The 23,570-nt window shown below is 44.9% G+C and overlaps 1 protein-coding gene across 2 annotated transcripts in view; it reads right to left on the bottom strand.

Moving 5' to 3' along the window:
• GALNT17 (polypeptide N-acetylgalactosaminyltransferase 17) overlaps positions 1-23,570 on the bottom strand; it is a 215,632-nt gene that overhangs the window by 66,198 nt on the left and 125,864 nt on the right. For both annotated transcript variants that reach the window (XM_075518080.1, XM_075518081.1), the window contains one exon: positions 11,799-11,916. In XM_075518080.1, coding sequence (XP_075374195.1) covers positions 11,799-11,916 — 118 coding nt within the window. The remainder of the gene's footprint in view (positions 1-11,798; positions 11,917-23,570) is intronic.

Here is a 23,570-nt window from a genome sequence, read left to right as displayed (position 1 = left end):
AGATGAGTTAATTAGCTCATAAAATGGAAGAACTGTTTGGAGAGGGTAAGGAGGAGAAACACCACCTTCTTCCAGTGAAAAATTTTGTTTTGAAAATATTAACCCTTATGGCTCAAGTTCAGCTCTAGAGGCCTCAATCCAGAAAGGCATTTAAGAAGCACTTACATTTAAGCAGGCACGACAGTGCCACAGAAATTAAGAAGACTGCCCAGGTGCTTGAAAGTTAAGTGCTCTGCTGGATCACAGCCTCGGTGGTCAAAGGTGGAATTTTGTTTTATTCTCTGATCTGCCTCACCAGCTTCCTGTACCGGCTGCTTCTAACCAGCTCAGGGAGAGACTGGATGCTGAAAACACTGCTAAAATCCTGAGTGCGGAAAAAACCCTAATATACACTTCAGTTCCATGGTATCTCATACCTTAGTGGCCAAGTTTTTAGGCAAAGCCAAGGAAGTTTTGGTCAACCACCCAAACTCTCATAGAATTTGAGGATGGGATTTGGCTGGCAGCTTAATACCAGCACCAGGAGGCTGCTGAGGAGGCAGCCCGCAGCGTAGGGGTCAAGCCGTGACATTTTCCCTTGCCCTGGGACTCCTGGGAAAACCCTGAAGTCAAGGAGACAAATGAAAACTGTGTGGAGTGTTACTGGGGTTAACTACCTTTTATGCATTACGGCAGCGGTGCATCATAGCGATTAGATCATCTATGAGGCAATAGTCTTGCTATGAATAATAAATGCACCATGAGGAAGCCAGAAAGTTCACTGCTGTGATAGCATTCACTTTACAGGGAGCTCCGACTGTGAATGCTGTTCAAAATGAGTCCCACAGAGCACCACCTCTGCAGTCTCCATCGAGTATCACAAGGACACACTAGACTGAAGGATAAATGCACTGGGAGACATAAATCATGTCTAGTTATTTCCACTGTTATTTTCAATGATGCACAGGGCAAGTCTCAAGTGATATCACATCAAGGGATGTGCATTCAGCACCAGGCTCTTGCTAGTCACAAAAGGAAAGAGGAGATTTTCCAGGATGGCTGAAGGAGATAAATGATTAGTTCCCACTGAATTTTGCTGGGAATTTTCTCTCCTTGTCGCACTGAAGCCGTCACTCAAGTCTGCCAGTACTGAAAGAGCTGTGGAAGAAGGGAGCCAACTAATCTGAGAAGACGACTAAAGAAGCTGATACTTCTTATCACTGCCATTAATACTGGTTGAGCCCAAAGACACCAACAACTTTTCTGAACATGTGAGACAATGCAATTCCTACCCCAATCAAGCTTCACGTATATTAAAATAAGCTCAAGTACATAGGATTTGTTCAGATCAAAGCAAACCATGGGCTGGACACAGCATGATCTGCCAGAGGGAGAGATTTTCCAGGGCCTTCTGCAAAGCTTCAGAGCCAGGCATGAATGCGTACCAAGCGTTAACATCCTTATTAAGTGTTTTACCTCTGCTTTGTACGCACCGCATGCTAGAGCTTTTGACAGCACAACAGCAAATCATGCCCAGTAACACCGAAAAGCAAAAGGTCAGGAGGCAGGTGACTGGCATACAAACACGCTGGACCGAATTTCTTGGAGGAACAGGTGACTGTAACATGGCACAATCCATCAAACCTGGCCATAAGCTGACATAAAAGAAAGTGCTATAAAGCAATCCCAAAGAGTAGGACACCGGTCTCAAAAGGATTTGGATGTTCAAGGGGGAGTCCAGGAGGTGATGCAGGGTCTTCCAGCAAAACTGGGATGCTTGAAGGGCACGGGCAGGAAGGAGGCAGGATAGAAAGGCCTTCCTTAACTTGGGAGTGAAGCTGGCCTTGCTACAGGGCTGGGACAGTATTTGGTCATGATAACTATTATTGTTACCATAATTTTCTGCTGACTCACCAGAGCCGGGATGGACATATGCAGGGAAAGGCAGATGGGCTCTGTTTCTTGCCATCAGCCATCAGGCTGTCAGCTGCCCTTTAACTTCATTCTGTATTGGTGAGGAGTTCAGATGAAAAAGAAATACAGCTTGAACGGTTCTCAGAGCCAAGGCTGTGATTGCAGCAGGGGCTCTTGGAAAATAGTGTTTTCGTTTGTAAAAATGAACAGGTTTGACCTGAAAGTCCGTGAGAGAGGATGACTGCAAAGCCTTACAAAGACACTGAACACACTAAAAGCTGGTTGAGAATTTCTAACTACAAGCTTTTTTGGTTGAAAATCACAGGAGTGTAACGGCATTGATTACATTTTCACCAGGAACAATCCTCAGGCCTAGGAGAAATCTGTAGTCAACGAAGAGAGTGTCTTATCCTTGAAAAAACCCAACGCTCAGTGATTACGAGCCAGGACTGCTCTGAGGTCTGAGGCCACCACCCTGCCTGAGTTACCAGAGGCTGGTGAGAGTGAGAAAATCAACTTCGTGGCTCTGGATGAGGTAGGGGAGAGGTCTGTGTGTCCCATGGCCCCAGTAAGTACATCACAAGTTAGTCTTTTCATAAGAAAGGACAGATGAAAAGACAAAAAAATAACCTTGCCTTTGCAGTCATGATGAACAGGGAGCTTTCTGAAAGCTTTATGAATATAATGGGATGAAAAAACCCCTCATTTCTCATCTCAGTTTATTATGAGCCTCATTTATTGGTGCGTAATTTCATGTCAAATTTTCTCTTGGCATTTCCCAAGCGTGCTTTTTGTAAGAAGACAAAGTTCAGTTTGGCTTGGAGTTGTTTTTTAGGAAGACACAAGCCTGTTTTTTGTTTTATAGGGTAATTTATATCCCAGACATTGTAGGCACATGCACAGAGTAAATGTGCTGCTGCTCACCTTGTATAGTGATGAGTGAAAGGAGAAAGCAAATTTCAGAGAATTATTGTTTCAGACACCCAGAAATACTTTAAAGGACAGTTGTCCTCCAGGGAGCGATGCTGTAAAACCAGCTTTCAGGGGGCCTAACTTTGCTACGTCTCAGCAATTCCTGGCTGAATTGCAGCCGCCAGGCACTTGGAGAGCCGGGACCACTCTGGCTCATGCATCATCCCCACATTCACGAGTGCTCAGGGCTGGAAATGTGACCATGGCCCAGGCAGCGGGGGACAGGAAGGGATGTCCCAGGGCTACTGCCACTCAGCAGGGCCCAGAGGGCTAATAAAGAAGCAAACCAATGTGCCTTGCAGTACAGAGGGGAATATGTCAGTTGAAACGATATGGGAATCCTTCTTCAGCTGCTCACATCCATCGCTGCTGTTTAAGAGGACTTAAGTAATTTATTTCCCTGCAAGAACATGGAGGGTGAGAGTCAAAGCACGGCTGCGCCAAGCCTGCTGGCATCACCCATGCCAACCCCTTTGCTTCCCAGACACCCCAGCCTATGGTGAACGCCAACACAATAAGCCTTTGGCCCACACAGTCTTTAAAATGCCTGCTGATGTACCCCGAAGATGCAACCCGGATCCCACATTTCAGTGCATCCCAATGTCCCTGCCCAGCCAGCCAAGAAATGTCTCCTACTACAAGAAAGTCTCTTGAGTCTTCCCCACAACAGCAATGGCTGGCTGGATGAGATGCATAGGATGGCACGGCAGGTATCTCTGGGGTTGGAGATGAAGGGAAACCATTGCCTGAGCATTGAAGCCCGGACTGCCAGATAACCCAAATCTGTCCTGCAAATGTCTTCACCAGAGCCCAGAATGGCGCAAATGTCAGAGCAGACCATGCATTGGCAGCAGGTGCTACCTATGTGCTGCGTTTTATCCCAACAGCCATAATACAATGGAAGGTGAGGCACCCTGAGCCCCATGCCTAGCAGGGTTCAGGCATTTCCACATAAAATATTGAGGGAACACGGCCAGGAGTGGATGCATCCCTGAGCAACAAGCAGGAAAGGGTGAAAATACAGAGACTCAGGGTGCCTCCTTTGCCACATCTTTCTCCACAGAGGATGGAGAGCTGGTAGCCCAGGAGAAGTTAAAGGGCTTGTGGGATGGGCATCATGTCCAAGAAACACAGCGTGTGGTAGAAAAAACATCAGTCTCTCCTGGGGATACTGGAGGTGTCTTTGATGCCCACAGCCTGGGTGTGGGCAGGGGTGTGAGCACCTGTGCTTGAGGAGCCCCTGGAGCAACCTCACCGGACAACGTCAGTGTGGTCCAAGTCCTACAGCAGTGGAAATTCAAATTTCCACAAATTCAGTGGAAAGAGCAACACGGGAACGGCTCTGTTCAACAGGACCAGAGTTAGGCCAAAGACAAGCACTGCAGAACCTCCCTCAGGATTTAGGCTCCATTTTCTAAAATCCATTGGTGAAAAGCATAAATAAACCAAACTTTGCTAAGTCTCTATGAACCTGGCCACTTGCCCTTGCCCTCCATGGCCCCTTTAGCTTCGGAGATGCTGTGGCTGCTCTCCACATCTGGCTTTCTCCACCTGGGCCCTGAGACCAGGGTGACCAGTGTGGACTCCGACTGTGGTCCAGCACATTAAACCAACGCCTGGCAGATCCCTAACCACTGCTTGCCAGAGGTGCATGCCGGTCCTGTGAAAATTCTGTAAAAAGCTGACACCTGACAGAGTTTCAAGTGAAGATAAGGCATGGCTGAGTCCTAAAATGGATTTCTTCATCCACCAGTGAATCTCAACTGCAACACATGGCCTATTGCACCGCACGAGTTATCATGTTTCCCAGCAAAGATGATCAGTGTCTTCTCAGCATAAAAATCAACTTGTCAGTAAAAACACTAGAATCCAGTGGGGTGAAAATAGCGGGTCCCTTCCCCCCCCCTACCTGTCCCCATCTGTCAGCGGGTAACAGGCAGGGATGACAAATCATTTTCTATCAAGAGGAAAGAGAGAGACGGGAGCTCTGCGGCTGCCTGCCTGCAATTTCCCTTCCCGAGGAGCGACAGCTATAAACTGCCCAAGCACTGCGGCAGCAAGAGCAGAGCTGCTCTCCGGCTCCCAACGCAGAGGTTATAGCCTGTTTGGAAAATAATCAAAATATGGCTCCATTTCCATGGAGGCAGTTGTGATGAAAAGCATTTTACCAGTTTTGAAAACTACACTGGAGCTTCTTATAAAGCATCTTCAAGCACCTACAGTAAATACTGAGCTGACAACTAAAATGCCAAACATAGGATCCAAATTCATACTTGTACTGATTCCTGCTCTTAAAATAAATGCCAGAGTGATTGGATATTGTACAGTGGTGGAAATATTTCTTCCAACCACACAACAATCACTCTGAAAAGCAAAATTTACTTCTCTAGCAGGGATACAGGTACAAATAAACAGACTGTGGCTGTACACAAAGGTAACGTATTACCAGTGTATCACTATTTCTAAAGCTATATTTCTAAGACCTTTTCCAAGGTCAGTCCTACTCTGCCTCTTATTTTGTTCCAAGCTAACTTGATTTTTATTTGGAAACAGCCTTAAGCCCCAATTTCTAAGTGGATTTTGGTGCCTGACTGATAAAATACTTCTTAAAAGCTGGTCTTGAGTTTATATTGATGGCAGATTTGGGTTGTGGGGTTGGTTGGTTGGTTGTTTTGGGGTGGGTTTTTTATGTTTCCCAAGCTGCAGGAGTCTCTGGGGTCTTGGCAAGCCATAGGCAGGTTTGTGATAGCCTGCATCAAACCCACTGCTGCTGCGGCTGCTCCGTGCTACAAGGAGGCTTTCTGTGCCTGGAGACAGAGGAGGGAGGTGTGATCCATCCCCACGCAGCTTCGTCCTGCAGATCAGGCTGGGCTAACTGCAACTCCAACGTCTGTTAAAGAAAACTTCTCCAGCCTTTAGTGGTTCCCCGTTACTTTTACCAAGGTTTAGCCCCCAACTTCTCAAACTGGGTCTTGCTCTAACTCCAAAATTTCTTTCCCTGATAGGTGAGCCCAGAATTTCATGCCCTTCCCCTCCTGCCAACAGCCCCACTTAGGCATCCCCCACCGCTGGCACTGACTTCTGCATCATCTGCATCTGACCAACTTTGTGAAGATTGCAGTTCCTCAGTATAAATTCTCAGAAATGTTAAAAGAGTGGATAGTTGAACAGTACGTACTCCCCAGATAATCAACTGATATCTGGTCATACTACCCCAAAGACTTCAACTAGTCAAAAGGCGTGTTCTTTCCTTCCTTGGAACCAGATGCGCCGACACCTCCTGCAACCAACCACAAAATAAAGCTTGGGCGGCATCTTGCAGCAAACCCTATCTGTGCTCCTCAAAGTCCTTCCCTCAGAAGTTCGGGCTGATTTGTTTCCACACTTCCCAAAAAATCCCTTTGCTGCCGCATGTGTAATTTCATGACTAATTCAGTCTCAGCAAAGCTAGGTGCAGATGGGGAAAAAAACCCTGCACATCATGAGAAACTTGATTCAACCCTAACTACTGCATCTCAGTGAGCCCTCACAAGCCTAATAAAGCCTTATGAATAAATTACATGCTTTTCAGCTTCCTACTTTTCAAAGTGATAACAAATGTAACAACGCATCATCGCGGATCTCCCGCATCCCACCACGCGCCGCGTCCTGAAAGCTTCGGCACACGCATCGCACAGCGGCTGGTGAAGCCAGCAGACATGACAGTCACCGGAGGAATGCTGTAATTCACGCCCAGACACTGATGGACAGGGTGGTTAAAAAGGGATTTCAGGTGCTGCCTACCATCAGCTATCTCTGCCTGCACCCAGACTTTAATATATTAATCAGAAGCACTGAGAGAGAGAGAGAGACATTTGAAGATGATCAAACAAAAAGCCTCGGCAAAACAACATTTCAAATGACAGCAGTAACACACATCGCAGAGTCAAAACGTGACACTTGTTATTAGATGTCTGGGTGTCTGGTTGACATCATAAAAATAAATTCCACCCTAACCAGGGGTATTTTTACATTTTGATGACAGGCACTAACTATTTAGATATTAGGTTCATGCAAGTAGAAACCTAGCCAAATATCCAAATTTATGTGCTCCCCATTATGCTCGCGTCTATCACTCTCCATTTTAGAGACGTGCACAATGCCATATAGAGACGTATAAAGACATATAAAGCCACAGGGTATCCGCACCGGAGCCTGTGCTCCCAGTTGAGCTGGGAAAGCAAGCCCGTGCTAGCGTATATTTTTTTCAAAAAGAGAGAAAAAATAATTAAAACATCTTTCTCATGACTCATAGCCCTGCCCTGACATCCTTCCTCTGCTCCCACCCAGCACCCCATGGGGGGGGATTTTCTGCCTCCCGTAGGGCTGGATACAGGCTGCCCATCCCTCGCCTCAGACCCGACAAAGCCACGGATGCCGAAAGAACCGCTTGCTCTAAATATCCTCACTGTACTCTTCTTAACAAAAAGATAGAGCCATAATTTTATGGAAAATGTATGCAGGAAGAAAAGGATTTGATTTTCTGAATGCAGAAAGAGTCGAGCTCCGTTGTGGAATCTCAATATACCTATTTGATGGCTTTCCTTTTTTTTTTGCCTGACCCTCTCAACATTTCAGCATATGAATAATCGTACTCATATAAACAAAATGGGCTCCTTCATGGATGAAACGCACACAAGAGATTTGTACCATTAAAATGCTATTTAATCTATTTTAAGGGTTTCTGAAAGACTGAAGGGTACACAGGCATGGTGCCCTCTGGGAGAGGATCAATGTCACTGCCAGTGCAATGAGGTTACTTACGTGCCTAAGCGGCTGCAGGATAAGAGTCTGATTATTAAAGAAATCCCCACTAACAACAATATGCTCAATCCCTCGTTGTACCCATTTGGTTTTCAAAGCTCCATATTCCCAGCCCTTACAGCTATGCACATGGATGCCACTATTTCTGCGCCATGCACACAACTGCTGGCTCAGTGGCACCAGAAATCTGTCCTGTTGAAGCTAGATGACAAATCTGGGGGAAAAAAATCTGGGATATTAAGATGACATGCTGAGCTTTTCCTCTGGGAATAGTTTAAAAAGACCCAAACCAAATTTCTGACAATTTAACATTTATAGTAAAAAGTAGCTCGAGTCAGTCATGAAACCTCAAAGGGATCCCTGAATTGTGCTTTTCTTAATGAATTCAATAATCGATTCTTACTACACAAATAAGGTGTGGGATGGATCAACTAATAAGCATTCTCACTTAATTGCCTTCAAGTGACAATTTGTACAAATGATACCATCAAAGGAGTAATAATATCCTTATTGATTAAATTAATCTCTAAAAGACAACTCTAATAAGTTTAATTAGCAATGCATGACAGAAGCACAAAATACTCTGAAAACAACCTTGTAACCCATCCCAGACTTTGAAATCATGGCAAGCCACGCAATAGCCTTTTGCATCTTTATTCAAATAGACACGTGCAATTTTATGGAGCATCTTTAGTGAATGTCTGTGACTAACCATGAAAACCCGTGAAACTCTCCCTGCAGAGAAAAAGCGAGACATGGAGCAAAAGCAGTCTTCCAGCTTAGTCACACACTCACTAAAAGCCAGGGCAACAAACACTTCTAAAATAAATAAAAATTTTCAACAGAAGGAGCAGAGATGGTCAGAGAAGCCTCTGTGCCAAAATTCACACGTGGAGCTGGTGGGGACCCAGAGCAGCGTCAACATTTCCAAGCCATGGAAATTGCACTCCAGGTTTATAAAATCAGAGCAGAAACTTGTTCGGTACAGCAAAGGGTTAAAACAGTTGGCTCAAAGTTTGTTCAGAGAGAGCAGGTTATTCTTTCTGGGACCAACAGCAAAAGCTGGGCCCAGGGAAGGGGCCAGGCTGTGGTCCACAGCACCCGCACGCTCCCCAGGACGAGCAGTGGGAGCTTGGAGCAATACTTGCTCTCCCTATTCCTACGGCAAGACCAAGACCAGGTATGAGATGTCTCCACACGCCCCGGCTCCAGCAGCTTCACCGGCATCGTCCGGTCGCCAGCCAGGCGCAAGGATGAGATTTCCACAAGCAGTCTGCTGGGGGGAGTTACTAACGCAGGAACAGATCAGATGTTTGGTCCTTGTGGCTGTCAACACAGTAAGGAAGACCTGGCGCTATTATAATTTGATTGCAAGGCACGCTTGGGGGAGGTGGAGGGGGTGGGGGGAGAAAAAAAATGTGCCTTGAAAACCTCTCAGTTGAAATATTAGCCTAAAATGCCTTGCTTAGCAAACACTTCTCCGCTCTCTGCCAAGAAAAGGGGAATTAGACTCAATTCTGCCTCAGGAAGTGAAGTAGTGGACATCAGGGACAAGAGGAGCGAATAAGCACAACCTTCTGGAGGGACTCCAGTGTGATAAAAGAAAATACAATAATACAGAGAACAGCATGTTCCCCTTGTCAGGGCCAAAGCTACCCCGCAAGCAGAACACGAATTTGCCTGGGGCAGCAACATGCTTAATGGCTTTATTATTATTATCTGAGCAATCCGAGGATGCTTCCCAGCACGTACGGGAGAGCAGCGAGCCCAGAGCCACCTTTGTGAATGTGAGTAACGGGGTTGTTTTTTTTTTAAGTGGTTCAGGCAGGAGCTTTCTCATTTAGCTAACTGAATTCAGCAACTCAAAGAAACATATGGCCCATGTATTTCAACACACATAGGTACAGTACAGCTTATTTTAGAATATTTGAAGCATATTAATAAAACAAGACTCTTGTACAGTACATGGCCTTGGCCCTTCTAGGTTAGGACAGCCCAACCTTCTCAATTATTTATTTCATTTTGTTATTCAGATTACTTGCACTTAATTTTACCATAATATAGTTAGCTTGTGCCTTTGCCTGAAACATTGTAATTTTTTCACGTCCTTCACGTAGCCCCAGTGGGTTTATCATCTCCTTTTTGTTCTTTGAGCACTTTTGGTAATACAAGAATACAATGTTTAAAAAATGCCTCATGATTCTCAGAAAGATGATGGAATTTGCACCAGCATCAAAAGGAAAAGAAATACTTTCTGTATTTATTTTCATCCAAGAGTCACTGAAACAACCAACCACCAAATTACTTTTCTGACTACAGACAGTGAGGAAGGGCTGGCAACCTTTGTACATCGGACTATGAGAAACAGATACATTCATCTGAGAGCTGGCATCTGCTTGAATCCATAACGAGACTCTGTTTCCTTACACATCCAACGACTAGCCTTGGATAAACTATTTATAACTGAAATCTTACTGTGAAGTGGAACCCAAATATCGGCAATTGCAGACACACCATCTCCAGGACCGCTCTCCATATGAGCTACCTGACGGGCATACACAACAGCCAACGTCTATTAAATGGGACTGATGCGCACGAGCTCTTGGTCGCTAAACAAGACACTTGCACACAGACCGATTTTTGGAGCTCAGGAATCTTTGAAAATCTACTTCCTACATAATCTCACAAGGTGGGTTTCCTCAGTATTTTGGCTCTCAACACCAGCAATATTTTTAAAACCTTGACCAGAACACACAGCATATGAGTGGGCAAAGAGCCGGGAAACATATGGGTTGGAAACGCAAGCCTGGGAAAGTCACCTGGGGAAGGGAGAGATTATTATTTTCCAAAAGGCTGTTTATTACATAGCCTTTCTAAAAAGTTCAGCATGTGAAAAAGAAGAGGACATATGCTCATCACTTGTCCCTGAGACATCCTTCTTATTTTTCCAGTTAAGAAGCCAATCTTCCATGAAATCCCCCAAAAACCTAGCAGATGGGTTGAATTACTAATTGTGAGAAGGCTAGTTCCACAACGATATTATTAAAAAATCCCATAAACAAACAAGTAAGGATAGCCACAAGAGAAGCTTGGTTTAGAGCAGGATCTCTCTAGACCAAAGAAGTGAGCTGCATGATGATGTGCAATAATTACTTCATATGGAGAAGAGCTATGTGGCATATTTAAAGCCTTTAATTTCTATTCCCTTGTTTAAGTGAGATTATTGCTCCACGTAGCCAATAACAATAGATTTCTTAAGTTGCTTCTGATTTGCTAGCAAAGCAAATATCCTCTGGTAAATCTATGAACTAAACAATGATTTTTCATTTTTACAACAGCACAGTCAATTCAATTTTCCAGTTATAAATCTCAAGCCTCTCCCTATCAGCTTGTGTACAAGTGCTGTACTCTAAAACATGCCTGGAAGAATCCCCATAGACTTTGCCATCCCAAGTTGCTTCTGAACACTGAATTCATTGCTTATGAATCACATCGCTGTATGTAAACACTTGAATCACTAAGCTACATCTAATATTGTACATAGTAATCAAGTGATGCTGTCACAGTGGATTCCGTAACAACGAATGTCTGCATGGATGCACTGAGGCAGCTCTAAAAACACAGCTATTTAAAAACACAGCTATTAGTGTTTCACTTTAAAAAGCAGGTTTTGCCTGTTTATGAACTTACTTTATTTGCAGCTGCTAAACGCCTGTAAAATATTTTCAGGCTTGTGCCTTCTTGAGATACTCACATGAGTCCCACCAACCTCCCTAAGACCATTCACAGGACAAAAACAGCACTATATTTTTTCTCATACTTAGGATACCTATAACTTACAGTAACTGTGTGACAACATGACCAGGGCCTGTATATGTTGGCATGCCATTTCATCTCAGTAGCTTTTTGCATCAGGTCAGACTGATAAGCATACCAGAAAGAAACAATTACACTCACCCCTAAAAGCAAGTCATTTTCCCCCTTAAATGTCAATTAAAATGCTATGAAACACATCAATGCTCAGTTCCCCTGAAGCATTCTAATAACTGTTTATGCTAACTTGTTAAAGTGTTGCTTTGGGTTCCTTAAATACCACTAGGTGCAATTTTTCTTGCAAATGTGTCACGAACCTTGATGCCGAGCTCTATGTTCTCCCCTCCGTACACGTCCATCCCAGGATCGAGAAGCCCAATCTCTCCAAAGAACTTTCTGTGCACAACAAACGAGCAACCGATCATCGCTGGCGTCCTGTACAAAAAGAAAACCAACAGAAATGTACAATTATTGACATTTTCCAATTTTTAATGGACCCAGGGCTAATTTCTGCAAAGTTATCTCAGAGACTTTGCCGCAATGAGTGAGCTCTGTGCCTTTGAAGATGTTATTTTACCACTGCAATGAAATTGTCCAAAATTTAAGTTCATTTTGCTGTGTAGACTGAAGAAAGAATTCTCCTAAGATTAAATTACTGAAGAGCTTTCAGGTCTTGGTTCTGTCGCAAACACCTTGGTGTGTCTATGGGCAAGGGCACAAATTCTTGGGGTTTCCATTCCCCATTTGTGAAGGAAATACAATAATGGCATTTCCTTTCTCTTTCTTTCTTCTAGCATGTCTACTAACAGAGTAGACTTCAGGACAGACACTAGTTTTTATGGTGCCTTGCAAAACAAGGTTTCCAACTGGGATCTTTCTTATATATCACAAAGGAGTCATTACCAACTAGCAACAAGGTAAATTGCAAATTTGCAAAAGCAAGTTCTTTAAAAACTCAAGACAACTGCTTGCAGAAACTTCTGCTGTGTCATCTGCCCAGTTCCACCAATATTGACAGGGCTCCGGGTTAGAGATCAAGTTATCACGTTCATCCTGCAAAACCTTGTGCCCTCCAGCGAACAGGGCTGCTCGGCTCCACTTCTGCAAGAGCAGCCAAGTGCGGTGTCCGGTCAGGGAAAATAACAGAGATAAATGAGAGCAGTACTAACAATACTGACAGCAATAGAATAGCAGAAAGATTGAGGAAAAACTCAGTGTCAGGGGTTAATTTATAATAACTATGCAATTTCAAGGATGTAATAGATGGCCGTGTTTACTAACGACCCTGGCTGCCACGTGCACACGCACCATCCCTCCCTTGTTACCGTGCAAAACGCTGGACCAGATCTCCATCTGATACAGCTTCCCTGAGATGAGGATGCTGCTCTAATTTGCGCAAGCTGAGATCACGTTTGGGGGTATTTTTTGAGTGGTTAAACACCTGTGACCCTCTCCGTAAAATTACACTTTGCCACAGAGCATGGCACTGAACAAAACCGTATCATTATACTCTTGCTGCTTGGGGATACACTAATCTGTTGTGGTTATGGTATGTGGAAAGTTTACCCCCTGGGATATTTTGTGTACTAAAATAGAAATATAAAAACCGTTCTCCCCTTTAACTTGCTTTCATTTGAGTCCATGCTGTAAAGAAAAAAAACCAAGGATCCACTTAGAGGGATCAGCAGGGAGGAGACAATGAATTTTACAGCTAAGCCGTGCCAAGGTACTGCCAGATTCTGCTCTTATGGGGAGCTACGGGACCCCCCTGCCCACCCTGTGCTCAAAGCTCCGAGCAGGGGGAAGCTCCAGCATGCAGGATGGGACAGCCATCACCTCTGCAGCTCCTCGCCTGGGCCTAGGGGACACTCGCCTTGTGCTGCCTGGGGAAGACTTGCAGGGTGTAACACCAATGGTAGCCCATGTACCTGGAAATCTCACACCACTTAGAAATGCCTGTTCTCCAGAGGGAACCTGGTCTTGAGGTAGAAACAGGGCAACGGGATCATGCAGTTTAATGGCAGCCCCAAAGTCCTGGCTCAAAGCACATTTCATGGCTTGTCCATGCTGTGGAGCACGTTAAAGGCTGAACTAAGCAATTACGGCTTGCAGAGGAGGAACGCACACTCAAATATACCCAGACACGGCTTACAGATAGCAAGGATCAGGCCTTGCTATCCTCAACCTCTCCATCCACACCATGAAAAATGCCCAGTATCTGCCAGAGGAGCATCTGGGGTCCCCGACGCACCCCAGGCAGCTGCAGGGCTCAATAACCCCCAAGGACCTTACAGCTCGGCTCCGCCGAAAGCCGGCCAAATTAATCTTTGCGAAACCCTTGAGCTCCTGGGATGAAGAGTCCTAGCCACTTAAGTATTATTATTTATAGACATTTTAATACTTTTAATAGACTGGTAGAACAGCCGAATGCTGCTGCCATATTAAATTAGTTAGAATTTGAATCCTTCAGAGGGTTTTTTCAATAGATTTCTTCCCTGACAGCCAGCTCAGCCTTCCTTCCAATAAGTGGCATAATGTTTCATGGTTTGCTGCCACTCTAGTACTTAAGATTTCAATTCTATTGCTTTATTTGTAGCAAGTTAACTGCCATTAGCAGAAACAATTCTTTCCGAAATGATAACCACGTTAGACGTGCCAAATCTAATAGGTCCATTATCCTAGATTACCTCCTGGAATTAAACAGAACGGTAAGTTGCTCTGGTTTTACACAGAACATGAACAACCCAGTTCATCTCCTCCATGGGGAATAGGTGTGGGGGAGCACAGGAACCCTTGACTTTTCCAGTCAAAACCCGTTAGGTCTGCTAAAGGCACTCAGAGATCAGTTAAATCCAGGAAAACCCCCAGGTGAAAGTTTCAGACAAATGAAACTGCATTTCTGACCCAGTAATTTGGATCACCGGGAACTCACCACCAGATAAACAAGGTTTTCTGAACCGTAAGCCACTCAACAGTCATGCATGGGAGCTACACCCCCAGAAAGCTTTTGTCATCATTATTTTGCGACATGACTTCACTTTATAGACCACAGAGTCACTGATGCTTTCCAAAATGCTCTTAGAAACAGCCTGATTGGGATTTTGTAACTTCACCTTCAAATTTTCCTCTTCTTCATTTTGCTGCACATTCTGTTTTCAGCACACGATACCGTGAAGCATGCAAAGCAGCGCTCCCGAGCGGATCTGAGGTCCCTCAAGCAATACAAATTAAGTGCTACATTCTTCTTTGTAACAATGCCTCCATATTAAATAAATGAGGAATCAAGCAGCGCTCAACAATTTAAATAAAAACACCGTTTGATGTTGTAGTAAATCCTTCAAAAAGGTGGACGTTTACAATAATAGATAGCCCATCCACAATGAAATAATGGCCTGCAGACAAAGAGCTGATAAAGCCTCTTGTTCCTCTGCCCCTTAATTAAAAGCATTAACAGAGTTTGTTTTTAAAAATCACACAGCTCAGCTCAGCTAAATGCATTTTTATTTGTCCCGATAGCTATTCTTTCTTTAATGAGAAAGGAAAAGCAGAATTTGGCAGAAAAGGATGAACAGAGATGTTTAGCAGCATTATTGGTTTTGTATCCAGAAATCCACAGCATTAGTTCCTTGCCATTATTTCGGTTGGCTCCTCTATACAGTAAGTGACGAAAGGTCAAGAGCAGCAGCTTTTATGAAATATCCTCAGCATGAATCTCTAAATAAAGATGAAGAAGATACAGGGAAAAATGTTTATCCTAGTCTATTAAGTTACTTTAATGGTCTTCCTTTCTTTAGTGTACCAGCTAATGATTAAAAAGTCTCAAGTAGATTGTTTCTTCAAGTCAAGGAAATTAATTTTCCTATGCAACTGGATTTTGCTTCCAATTTTATACTAAAGCGCATGTTATAAAATATGTAGGAAAAAAGATATTAAAAAAATAATTAGCAGTCATACCGCTGAGCACAGGAAGACTGAGAATATACTTTAAGAACTGCTAAGGTGTCCAGTTTCCATTAAACTGCCGTTGTTTTTAATAAACTTCAGTCATGGAGTTGTTCTACCTTCAACAACACATTCCCACTGCTTTAGGAGACATGGCTCCACATTTAGCACATCTGGGATGGTCCTTTACCTGCCCAGAAAGGGGTTATTCGTCCCTCTCCCAAATCTGCCATTCCTAATTTAACATACCAAACTCAAACATCTTATTTTCCATTTTGAGATTTCAGACTTGTCCAAAACACGCACAATTTCCCACTTCAGCTGCCCGCCTGCACCCCTGCATTTCAGCTGGGAGTCACCGGCAGGAGCCAGCATCTCAGCAGGAAACACTGGGAGACTCTGAGCTTTATGGTCTAAATTTACCAAACTCACAGTATGGAGAAAATTTCAGGCCAATTATCAAATTTGGTCAAATTAAGCCTGTGGGTTTAAATAGTGGCCTATCAATTATTTCCCTAACTATACCAGGGTAAGGGAGAACACCATCTTTATTTTTACATAGCGCTCTATGATAAAACACTTAATTTTCTTTTGGCCACAGATGAAATTAAGGACCCAATTTGCAAACAGAAACAGCTGTCAGTGCTGTCACCTCTGTGCTTCTGCATTTGTGGCACAGCAAACATACCGCAGAATAAATAAAGACCGGGATGTGTAACATGTTTATAGCAAGAGAAATTAAATACAAGTATGTGGCATTAAGGATTGATCGCTCTGGTCATAAGACAGGGTTAATCAGAGCCTGCCCGCAGGCAGCAGACCTCCATGGGGCAGGGACCACGCAAAACCCTTCACTCTGCTGGCAACAAGCTGCGTCCCGGGGCTGGGGGCTGCTCGGCCTCGCAAGGGGACTCCAGGCTGGAGCTCTCCCGCTCCGGCTGCCTTCCTGGCCCGTCCAGCCCGCTGCAGACCATGCACTGGGCCCAGTCTGCCCGCAGCGGGATGGCTCCAGGATGGCAGAGGGGCAGCGCCTCTGCTGACTGAAGAAATTAAAAATGAATTGGAAAACAACAAGTCCATTTTTCGGTTGCACTCAGCTTGGTGACCACCCGCATCCTTGGGAGCTGCCTTCTGGAGCCAGACCTGGCTCTTAGGGCCCGTGGAGTGGTGAGGCTGTGACAGGACAGGTTCAGGCAGAGCCCAAAGGTGGAAAGCAACCCCGTTCTTCTCTGAAATGAGATTACGCCAGGGCACGACAACTCTGTACAGGGGAAATGGCAGGGCCAGGCAGAGCAAACCAGAGGCCCGAAGGCAAACCTGGCCCTGCCCAGCCTACCTGCAGCCTTTGTCAGCCCTACCCCACCACCACGCTTTGCTCCCCTTCCCCTGTCCTCAGAGAGGGTTCAGCCACATCCAGGAGGCACCAGCGAGGACAAGGATGAGGACAAGGAAGAGGATGAGGTGGCATCCTCCTGCCCGGTGCCGGCCCTCACAGCCCTCCTCCCAACCAGCTCCTCAACGGCAGCGGCAAACGCGCGGTGCCCGTCTCGCCCCTTCGCTCTGTCCCAGCGTCTCCCAAAAGCAAACATGCAGGGCAGACAGGGCCCGGATGTGTGCTACGGAGCAGTATTTGCTTTAAAAGTGAACTTCAGATCATTAATTTAAGAAGTTTGCAGTAATGGAAGAGTGTTTGAGTGCCAGGGCAGCCGCGGGAGGCGGCTAACAGCAGTGCACGAGCTGAGGGCGAGATGCTGATCACAACAGCCCAAAAACTAATGTCACACATGAAGCGCATCTCCAAAGGAGAAATATATATTGCTTCTGCCTCCTACAGCGGGGCATCTACACGCAGATGCAGAGTCAGGCAGGAGCCACGCTCTCAGCTTCCCTTCACTGCCTGCGTAATGGCTTGGGCAGATAAAAGCTGGATGTCTTTCATGAGAATGTAATAAAATTTCTACGAAGGAACGGCATTTTAGCCCACAGCAGCGTACCTTGCTTAATATTATCCCCAGGATGGCATCTGCAATAGTTGTTTCTTGAATAATTCTAGCTTCCCTGCCCCAGTGACCTTGGTTAATTGTCTGTTTCGAATGGGTTTATTTTCCTGCTGTTGCTAAGTACTACAGAATCTGCGAAACAAATTAAAAATAAGAGATACCACATAAAAGAGATGCTAGATTGAATGCCTTTTCTGAATTTACTGGAGATTAATACGACTTAAACTTTTAATGACACAGAAGCTGTGAAAACTATGTATTTTTTAAAATACCTATTATGTCTACCCATGTCTGTGACCTTGCTCAAGATAGCTTTGACTTTGTTGCTGTTGTATGCCTGCTCCGATTTCCACGTCAAGAAGAGACTCACCCTGGGACCTCAAGCAAAGCATTTAACTTCTTTGTACTCTGTTTCCTCATCTGTCAGATGAGTATAATACCTAGATGGTCTTGAGAAAAAGCATTTATAAACCAGTTTAGTGACTTCCACATTGGAGCTGCTGAATTAACTACCAATATTGCTATGTATGCCAGATCCTCCCCCAATTTAAGTCATCTACAGTGAGAAAAGCACTGGTACCTAATAACCTTGTAAGCAAGGAATCACGCACACAATTTGCTGTTTCTAGCCTTGTTTTAAGCCACCAGCAGCAACGAAAGCTGCGTGCACACCCCTGTGGTGCCCACGGCATGCTAAGGTACAGCGTGCGGGCCTAAAGCAGATTTCTATTTACGTGTCCAAGCTTCAGGACTGTAACGCAACTGTAAAATTTCCCCTCCAGGATAAAAACTGCTGCCAAGGTCACTGCCTAAAAGTATTTTCCTTCCTGGTATATTTTGGAAAACCCAAGGATGTCCCAGCACTCAAAGTTGCCGGATGCCTGGACGCCCACCTCTATGGTCCCATTTTCTTCAGCACTTTTAGCAGCAGCTTCCGTGCAGCATGCGCTGCTATAGGCTGTCAAAATGCTCCTGTGCAGGTAGTATTAGTCCCCAACTCCATGTATTTTGTCAGCTGAAGTAAAACTCCAGCCCCAAAGATCTCCATTACATGGACCAGGGCTTACCCCACTTCCACAGCCAGCTGGAAGCAGAAGACACACAGGCCGCATGCCAACTGCCCAGCCACCTCGTTCGGACCCCAGCAAAAGACACCAACCTTGAGAAACCCTTCCAGACCAATGGCTGCGAGATGGGAGCGAGCCTTGCTCAGGATCATGAGAATTTGCACACACTAAGGCGTTTTGGGCTGTTCTCCATCATCAGCCCGAGTGCCGGCAATAGTGCAAGGTGCCAGCTCTGATGGTCCCGGTCCCGCTCTCTCTGCGTACACAGGGGAGCCATGCTGCATCACAGCGTTCGAGGTCTGCAGTTTTGAGTCTAAAAAAGGTAACTCAGAGCACAAGACCTGAAGAAGTCACCTTGGAGAAAGTAAATTTGATAATTACCTGTCAAATGGGACTCAGTCTCTGTTCAGGAATGGTTTTGAGGAAATAGTTGCAATTACAGGATTCTCCCTTGGGATATACTTAAAAGATGGCTCTTCATTTTAGCTAATTTAATGGCAGTTGCAGAGCTATTCCTGGAGGCAGCACAGAGACAGGCACTCAGGGGGAAACCCAGGCTTTCACACTTGGTGCGAAGCCTTTGGCCTGCCGCGATGAGCCCAGGTACCTCCCCAGAGCGCAGGGAAAAGAGGCTCCTTCCCAAAAGCCACTGTAGCACGACTGCACGCTTGCAAACGTCAGTACGCCAGGGGCTTGACCTTTAATGGTGTCCCATTTATTCACAAAGGCAGAATTGGAGGAAATAATAGTGATCACTCATAGTGATTTATTAGGGGCAGTCCCATAGGAGAGGCGACATAGACCCTCAGATTTGGAGGCTGAGATAAAACAGAGCATGATTTTTATATATGCACTGGCTCATATTGGAAGCCACTGAAAAATGCATAAATAGGAAGAAAAATACTTTCCCTGTCTGGAAAGCTATTGCACATCAAGACAGAATACAAAGGGGAGCACAGATTAGCGCGGATGGGAAGTCAGAAAGGCACAGTACTAAGTTAACCTGGTTTTACTTTTCCCATATGACTGGTCCCCTAAAGGTCTTGCTCTCAAAGCAGATCTGGAAATTGCTGTTACATTTTACTTGCACAGAAATTATCCAGCCAGAGTACATCTTGTAATCAAACCCAGGAGCTAAGCCACAAAGCCTTGTCTCCGCTAGGAAAATAGATGTTTTCTTATACCTCATTAGTTAAAACACGTTAACCAACATGAGATAAAATTCTAGCAAAACAAAGCAGTTTTAATCTGAGCCGGGAGGCGAGAGTAAATCAGAGTCTCTTCCCCACGCTGTGCATCACCACGCCACGCACAGGAAAGCTGCTGTTACTTAATGCAGCATAGGTAAGGAGAGCACATTCCTTTAAAGATTAATCAACAGGAGGTCACGGTCCCTTCCTACCATTGATTATCAGTCGCCTCTTCAACGCAAGTGGCAAGCACCCTCCTGAACAGCTTATTCAGGGGTTTTCAATCTCACATGAACTTTTCATTAAAATGGTAGTGTTTGTCTATGCAAATCAGACCTATTTATTCCACGTTAGAGATGCAGAACTCCCCAGGGCAACGTCAGGGACTGGCTTCAAAGTTTCGCCAGAAGTAGTTTAAAACCTCATTTCTGTTAATTGGCAGCAACTGAAATCCACCTCACTGGGCAGCTCTGAGCAGAACGGGAGGTGCCTTCACCAGTCCTTCTGGATACTTGGATTTCACACACACAGCTAGGCAGCAAACATCGTTAAAGCATTTCCCAGTTCCTCAAGATTACAATGTTTTTATATAGTCCTAGACATAAGGATTTGCATTTGCACTACTTCAAAAATCCCAGTGGCACGAGAGCAGATGAATGCTGGGACTTCACCTCTATGAAGGTGAAAGATTTCTTGTACTTTATTTCCTCCAATGCGTGATCTTTTGGCATTTCCGATCCCTGACTTATTATAACAAAATGTTTGGTGGATGGAGGAAAAGAGAAAGAAAAAAAGACCAAATGTTTATCCTTAGAAATACCTGGAATTGACACCCAAACTCTGGTCTCCAAGACTGCACATGCTCAGCTAATCTGATATCTAATCCTAATCCCACTGGTTTTCAAATGGGAGCATTTAACTCCTCATGGAAAAAGTAGTTATCAATTACGGAAAACCTGCAGTGGGCACATTTTGGTACCACCTCGGGCCTCTGCTGTCCCGCTCGCTGCAGCCCCCGGCCCCGGCGGGTTCGGCTCCGTGCTGGTGCTTGCGCTCACCGAAGGGCCGCTCCAAATCGCTCCTGCAGGAATTGCTTCATCAGGAACACGTCCCTTCGCTTGCCATCGGTAATAAATGCAATGTAACTGTAACTTCATCTCCTTCCACTGTTGCTAGACTGCTAATTAAATGATAATTACTTTTAGATGTAATACGTATAACTAACAGGCACTTAACAGGAACGTGTTATTTACTTTTCTTTTTTTAACGTGAATATATTTTTGTTCAAGGGCAGCAAAGCAGCTGACTTTCAGTCATGTTCTTCCTCTCCACCTAGCATAAAAATCACAGTGAACAAATTTCACAGGTAAACAAACTTCTCTTTGCCTCAGACACAACACTCAGCCCACCGCAGCAACAAGCCGTGCCCCAGTTAAAGCACCGAGCTGGAGGACCAAGATTCAACCCCCTGCTCTTTCATCCCCTCGGTACCCAAAATGGGACTTGGGTAGCATGTCGTGTCGTAGCCTTTGTCCGAGAACAGGAAAATCAGCGTCCCCGTTAATCTGCTGGCCCCCCCCCGCCGCAGCGAGCACTCCCCAGGGGCTCCGCACTCAGCTGCTCTTCACGTGGAGAGGAACGAGCTCAGTGCAGAAACACGACCACAACTGCTTTCTGCCAAAACCTCCAGCTGGAGGAGCCTGTGCCACCACCTCATCTATTCCACAAAGCACACTTATATGCATCTATACAGACCAGTCCAAGCTGGGGGCTTCGGAAGGCAGATACCATGTAGTGGCTGGGTCCCATCCCAACCGCACGGTTCCTTTTCACCCTTCTTGGATGAAGATATGTGACATCGCAAGGAAGACATTCGTGATTAATTGTGCAAACCCAAAAAGCATTTCTCTAATGCAGCGCTTACACCAAAATACTCCTCTAGCTTCTAAACTTGCTTCAAGTGACTATCAAATGCAAAAGGAAAGAAACTGCAATATTAGAGTTAAATTGACTTTTTAAAGGTGGTGATAATATGAAGATGGGCTCTGAGGGCCATGCATGTGAGCATCACTGTAGAACAAACCTGCTCTGTTTATGGCTGAAATGTCATTTTTATTCTCTGAACACTCAGGCCGAACCCCAGAAAGCAAGAGAGAAACCTCTCTTGGTGAATCACTGCCTATAACAAAGATGCTGCAAGCCAAAACCACGCATCTGGGGACAAACACACAAATGAAACTGTGGGCTGTCACAAAGTAGAGTTAAAAAGTAATTCCCTTGATAGCTAGGAACAGAGCACAAGTCCCTGTCAGCTCAGCTGGCCCCTAAGCAGCAACATGAATAAAAGAGCAGTGAGAGATTAATGCCACCGTTACACCTAGCTGTGCTTGTGAATGCAGTCACACGGCCCCTCTTCCATGAGAAGGTTATTTTGCAGAGTCACTTTCAAACCTACAGTGTAACTACAACTGCCCGACCGGCCCTAGTTTCCTTCGAACACTCAGAAGTACCTCCTAAGCCCAAATTCCTCCTAAACACTAAATTCAAGGCACTATCAGAAATATGCGTTGGATGATGACTGAACTCCTCATTACGAGTTAGTTTTGCACAGACCGGTGTTGCCTTCTGATACATCACCGTAATGGATGTTGAAGTTAAAGATTCAGGAGACTGAAGTTATTCGGAATTTCACGGATATTTCTGCAGACAGAATTTAGGCAAACGCATTTACGTTCACGATAGGCTGGTACTAAGAATAGGACGTGAGTAATGGTTATTGACAGATGGAGCAGTTTCACTTTGTGGGTAAATGAGAGTGCACTGAAATAGCCCTGTAAGCACCTCAAAGAAGCTGAGTAATGCATTTATTTTGACAACTACTTGATACGAGCCTATTCGTAGGGAGGGCAACTCTCAGGTTTATCTTACCCTTCACGCATCCATAGCTCAGAAGCACAAATCCTGAGAAATATAACAGATATATTTTGTGCCTCTAGCGTTTAATAGTAAATGTCATTCTCATTTCTCAGGGTTTGGGGTTTATTTTATTTTAAACACAAGCGAAGCAGACAGAAAAGAAAAATGAATATGGGAAGAACTGTATCGAAATGTAAAAGCAAACTTGGTAAAGATGATTGCCGGGTAAGGAAACTCAGAGGTGGAGAAGCCGTTTTGGATTCACCTCCATCTGGATTAGAGCAGATCTACCCAACCACAAATCAGATGTCCCAACATTTGCAAAGGGATTTAACCAAACTGCCTGTTTAAGGGTCAGACAACTTATGGCCAACAGCTTCAAAAGCAGAAATCACATCCCATCCCAGGTACATTTGTCGCACCACAAGACCTATGAAAACTTTAAGGCTGTGCGTTTCCTCCCATAGACGCACACAGGTTGGAGACCGCTACTTCTGATGCAGGAGCTCTTGGAAAAGGTGGCGTGAAGCAACGCTGACCACAGTGCAAGCAATGAAATTGTTATAGATGATCTACCGACTCCAAGCTGGCACAAAGCTCAAAGCCTGAGCACAACACTCTAGCCTGTGACTGACTTCTGCTGGAATGGGGCACACTCAGCATGAACCCACTCAGAGTCAGTTTGTTGTGGGTTTTTTAGGTATTGGGTTTTTTGTTGTTGTTGTTGGGTTTGGGTTTTTTGGTTGCATTTTTGCATGAAATGCATTGATTTTCTAAATGGAGAACTTGGATTCAAGGCCCTTTTGAAGTTGTTGGCAAAACTCTCAGCAAGCTCCTTGGCGGGAAGAGTTCACCTTCAACGTTTAGGGGAAAAAAAAAAAAAAAGTGTTTGAATTACAAGCTTGCTCATGTAAGCAACCAGTGTACATCATCAGCCAGCTTGCACTCTGCAGCACCTGATAATTAGGCGACTG

Source organism: Mycteria americana, chromosome 15 (genome assembly GCF_035582795.1).
Source record: "Mycteria americana isolate JAX WOST 10 ecotype Jacksonville Zoo and Gardens chromosome 15, USCA_MyAme_1.0, whole genome shotgun sequence".
Classification (NCBI taxonomy): domain Eukaryota; kingdom Metazoa; phylum Chordata; class Aves; order Ciconiiformes; family Ciconiidae; genus Mycteria; species Mycteria americana.
Note: the sequence above shows the minus strand (reverse complement) of the source record. Positions and strands in the feature narration are given on the sequence as shown.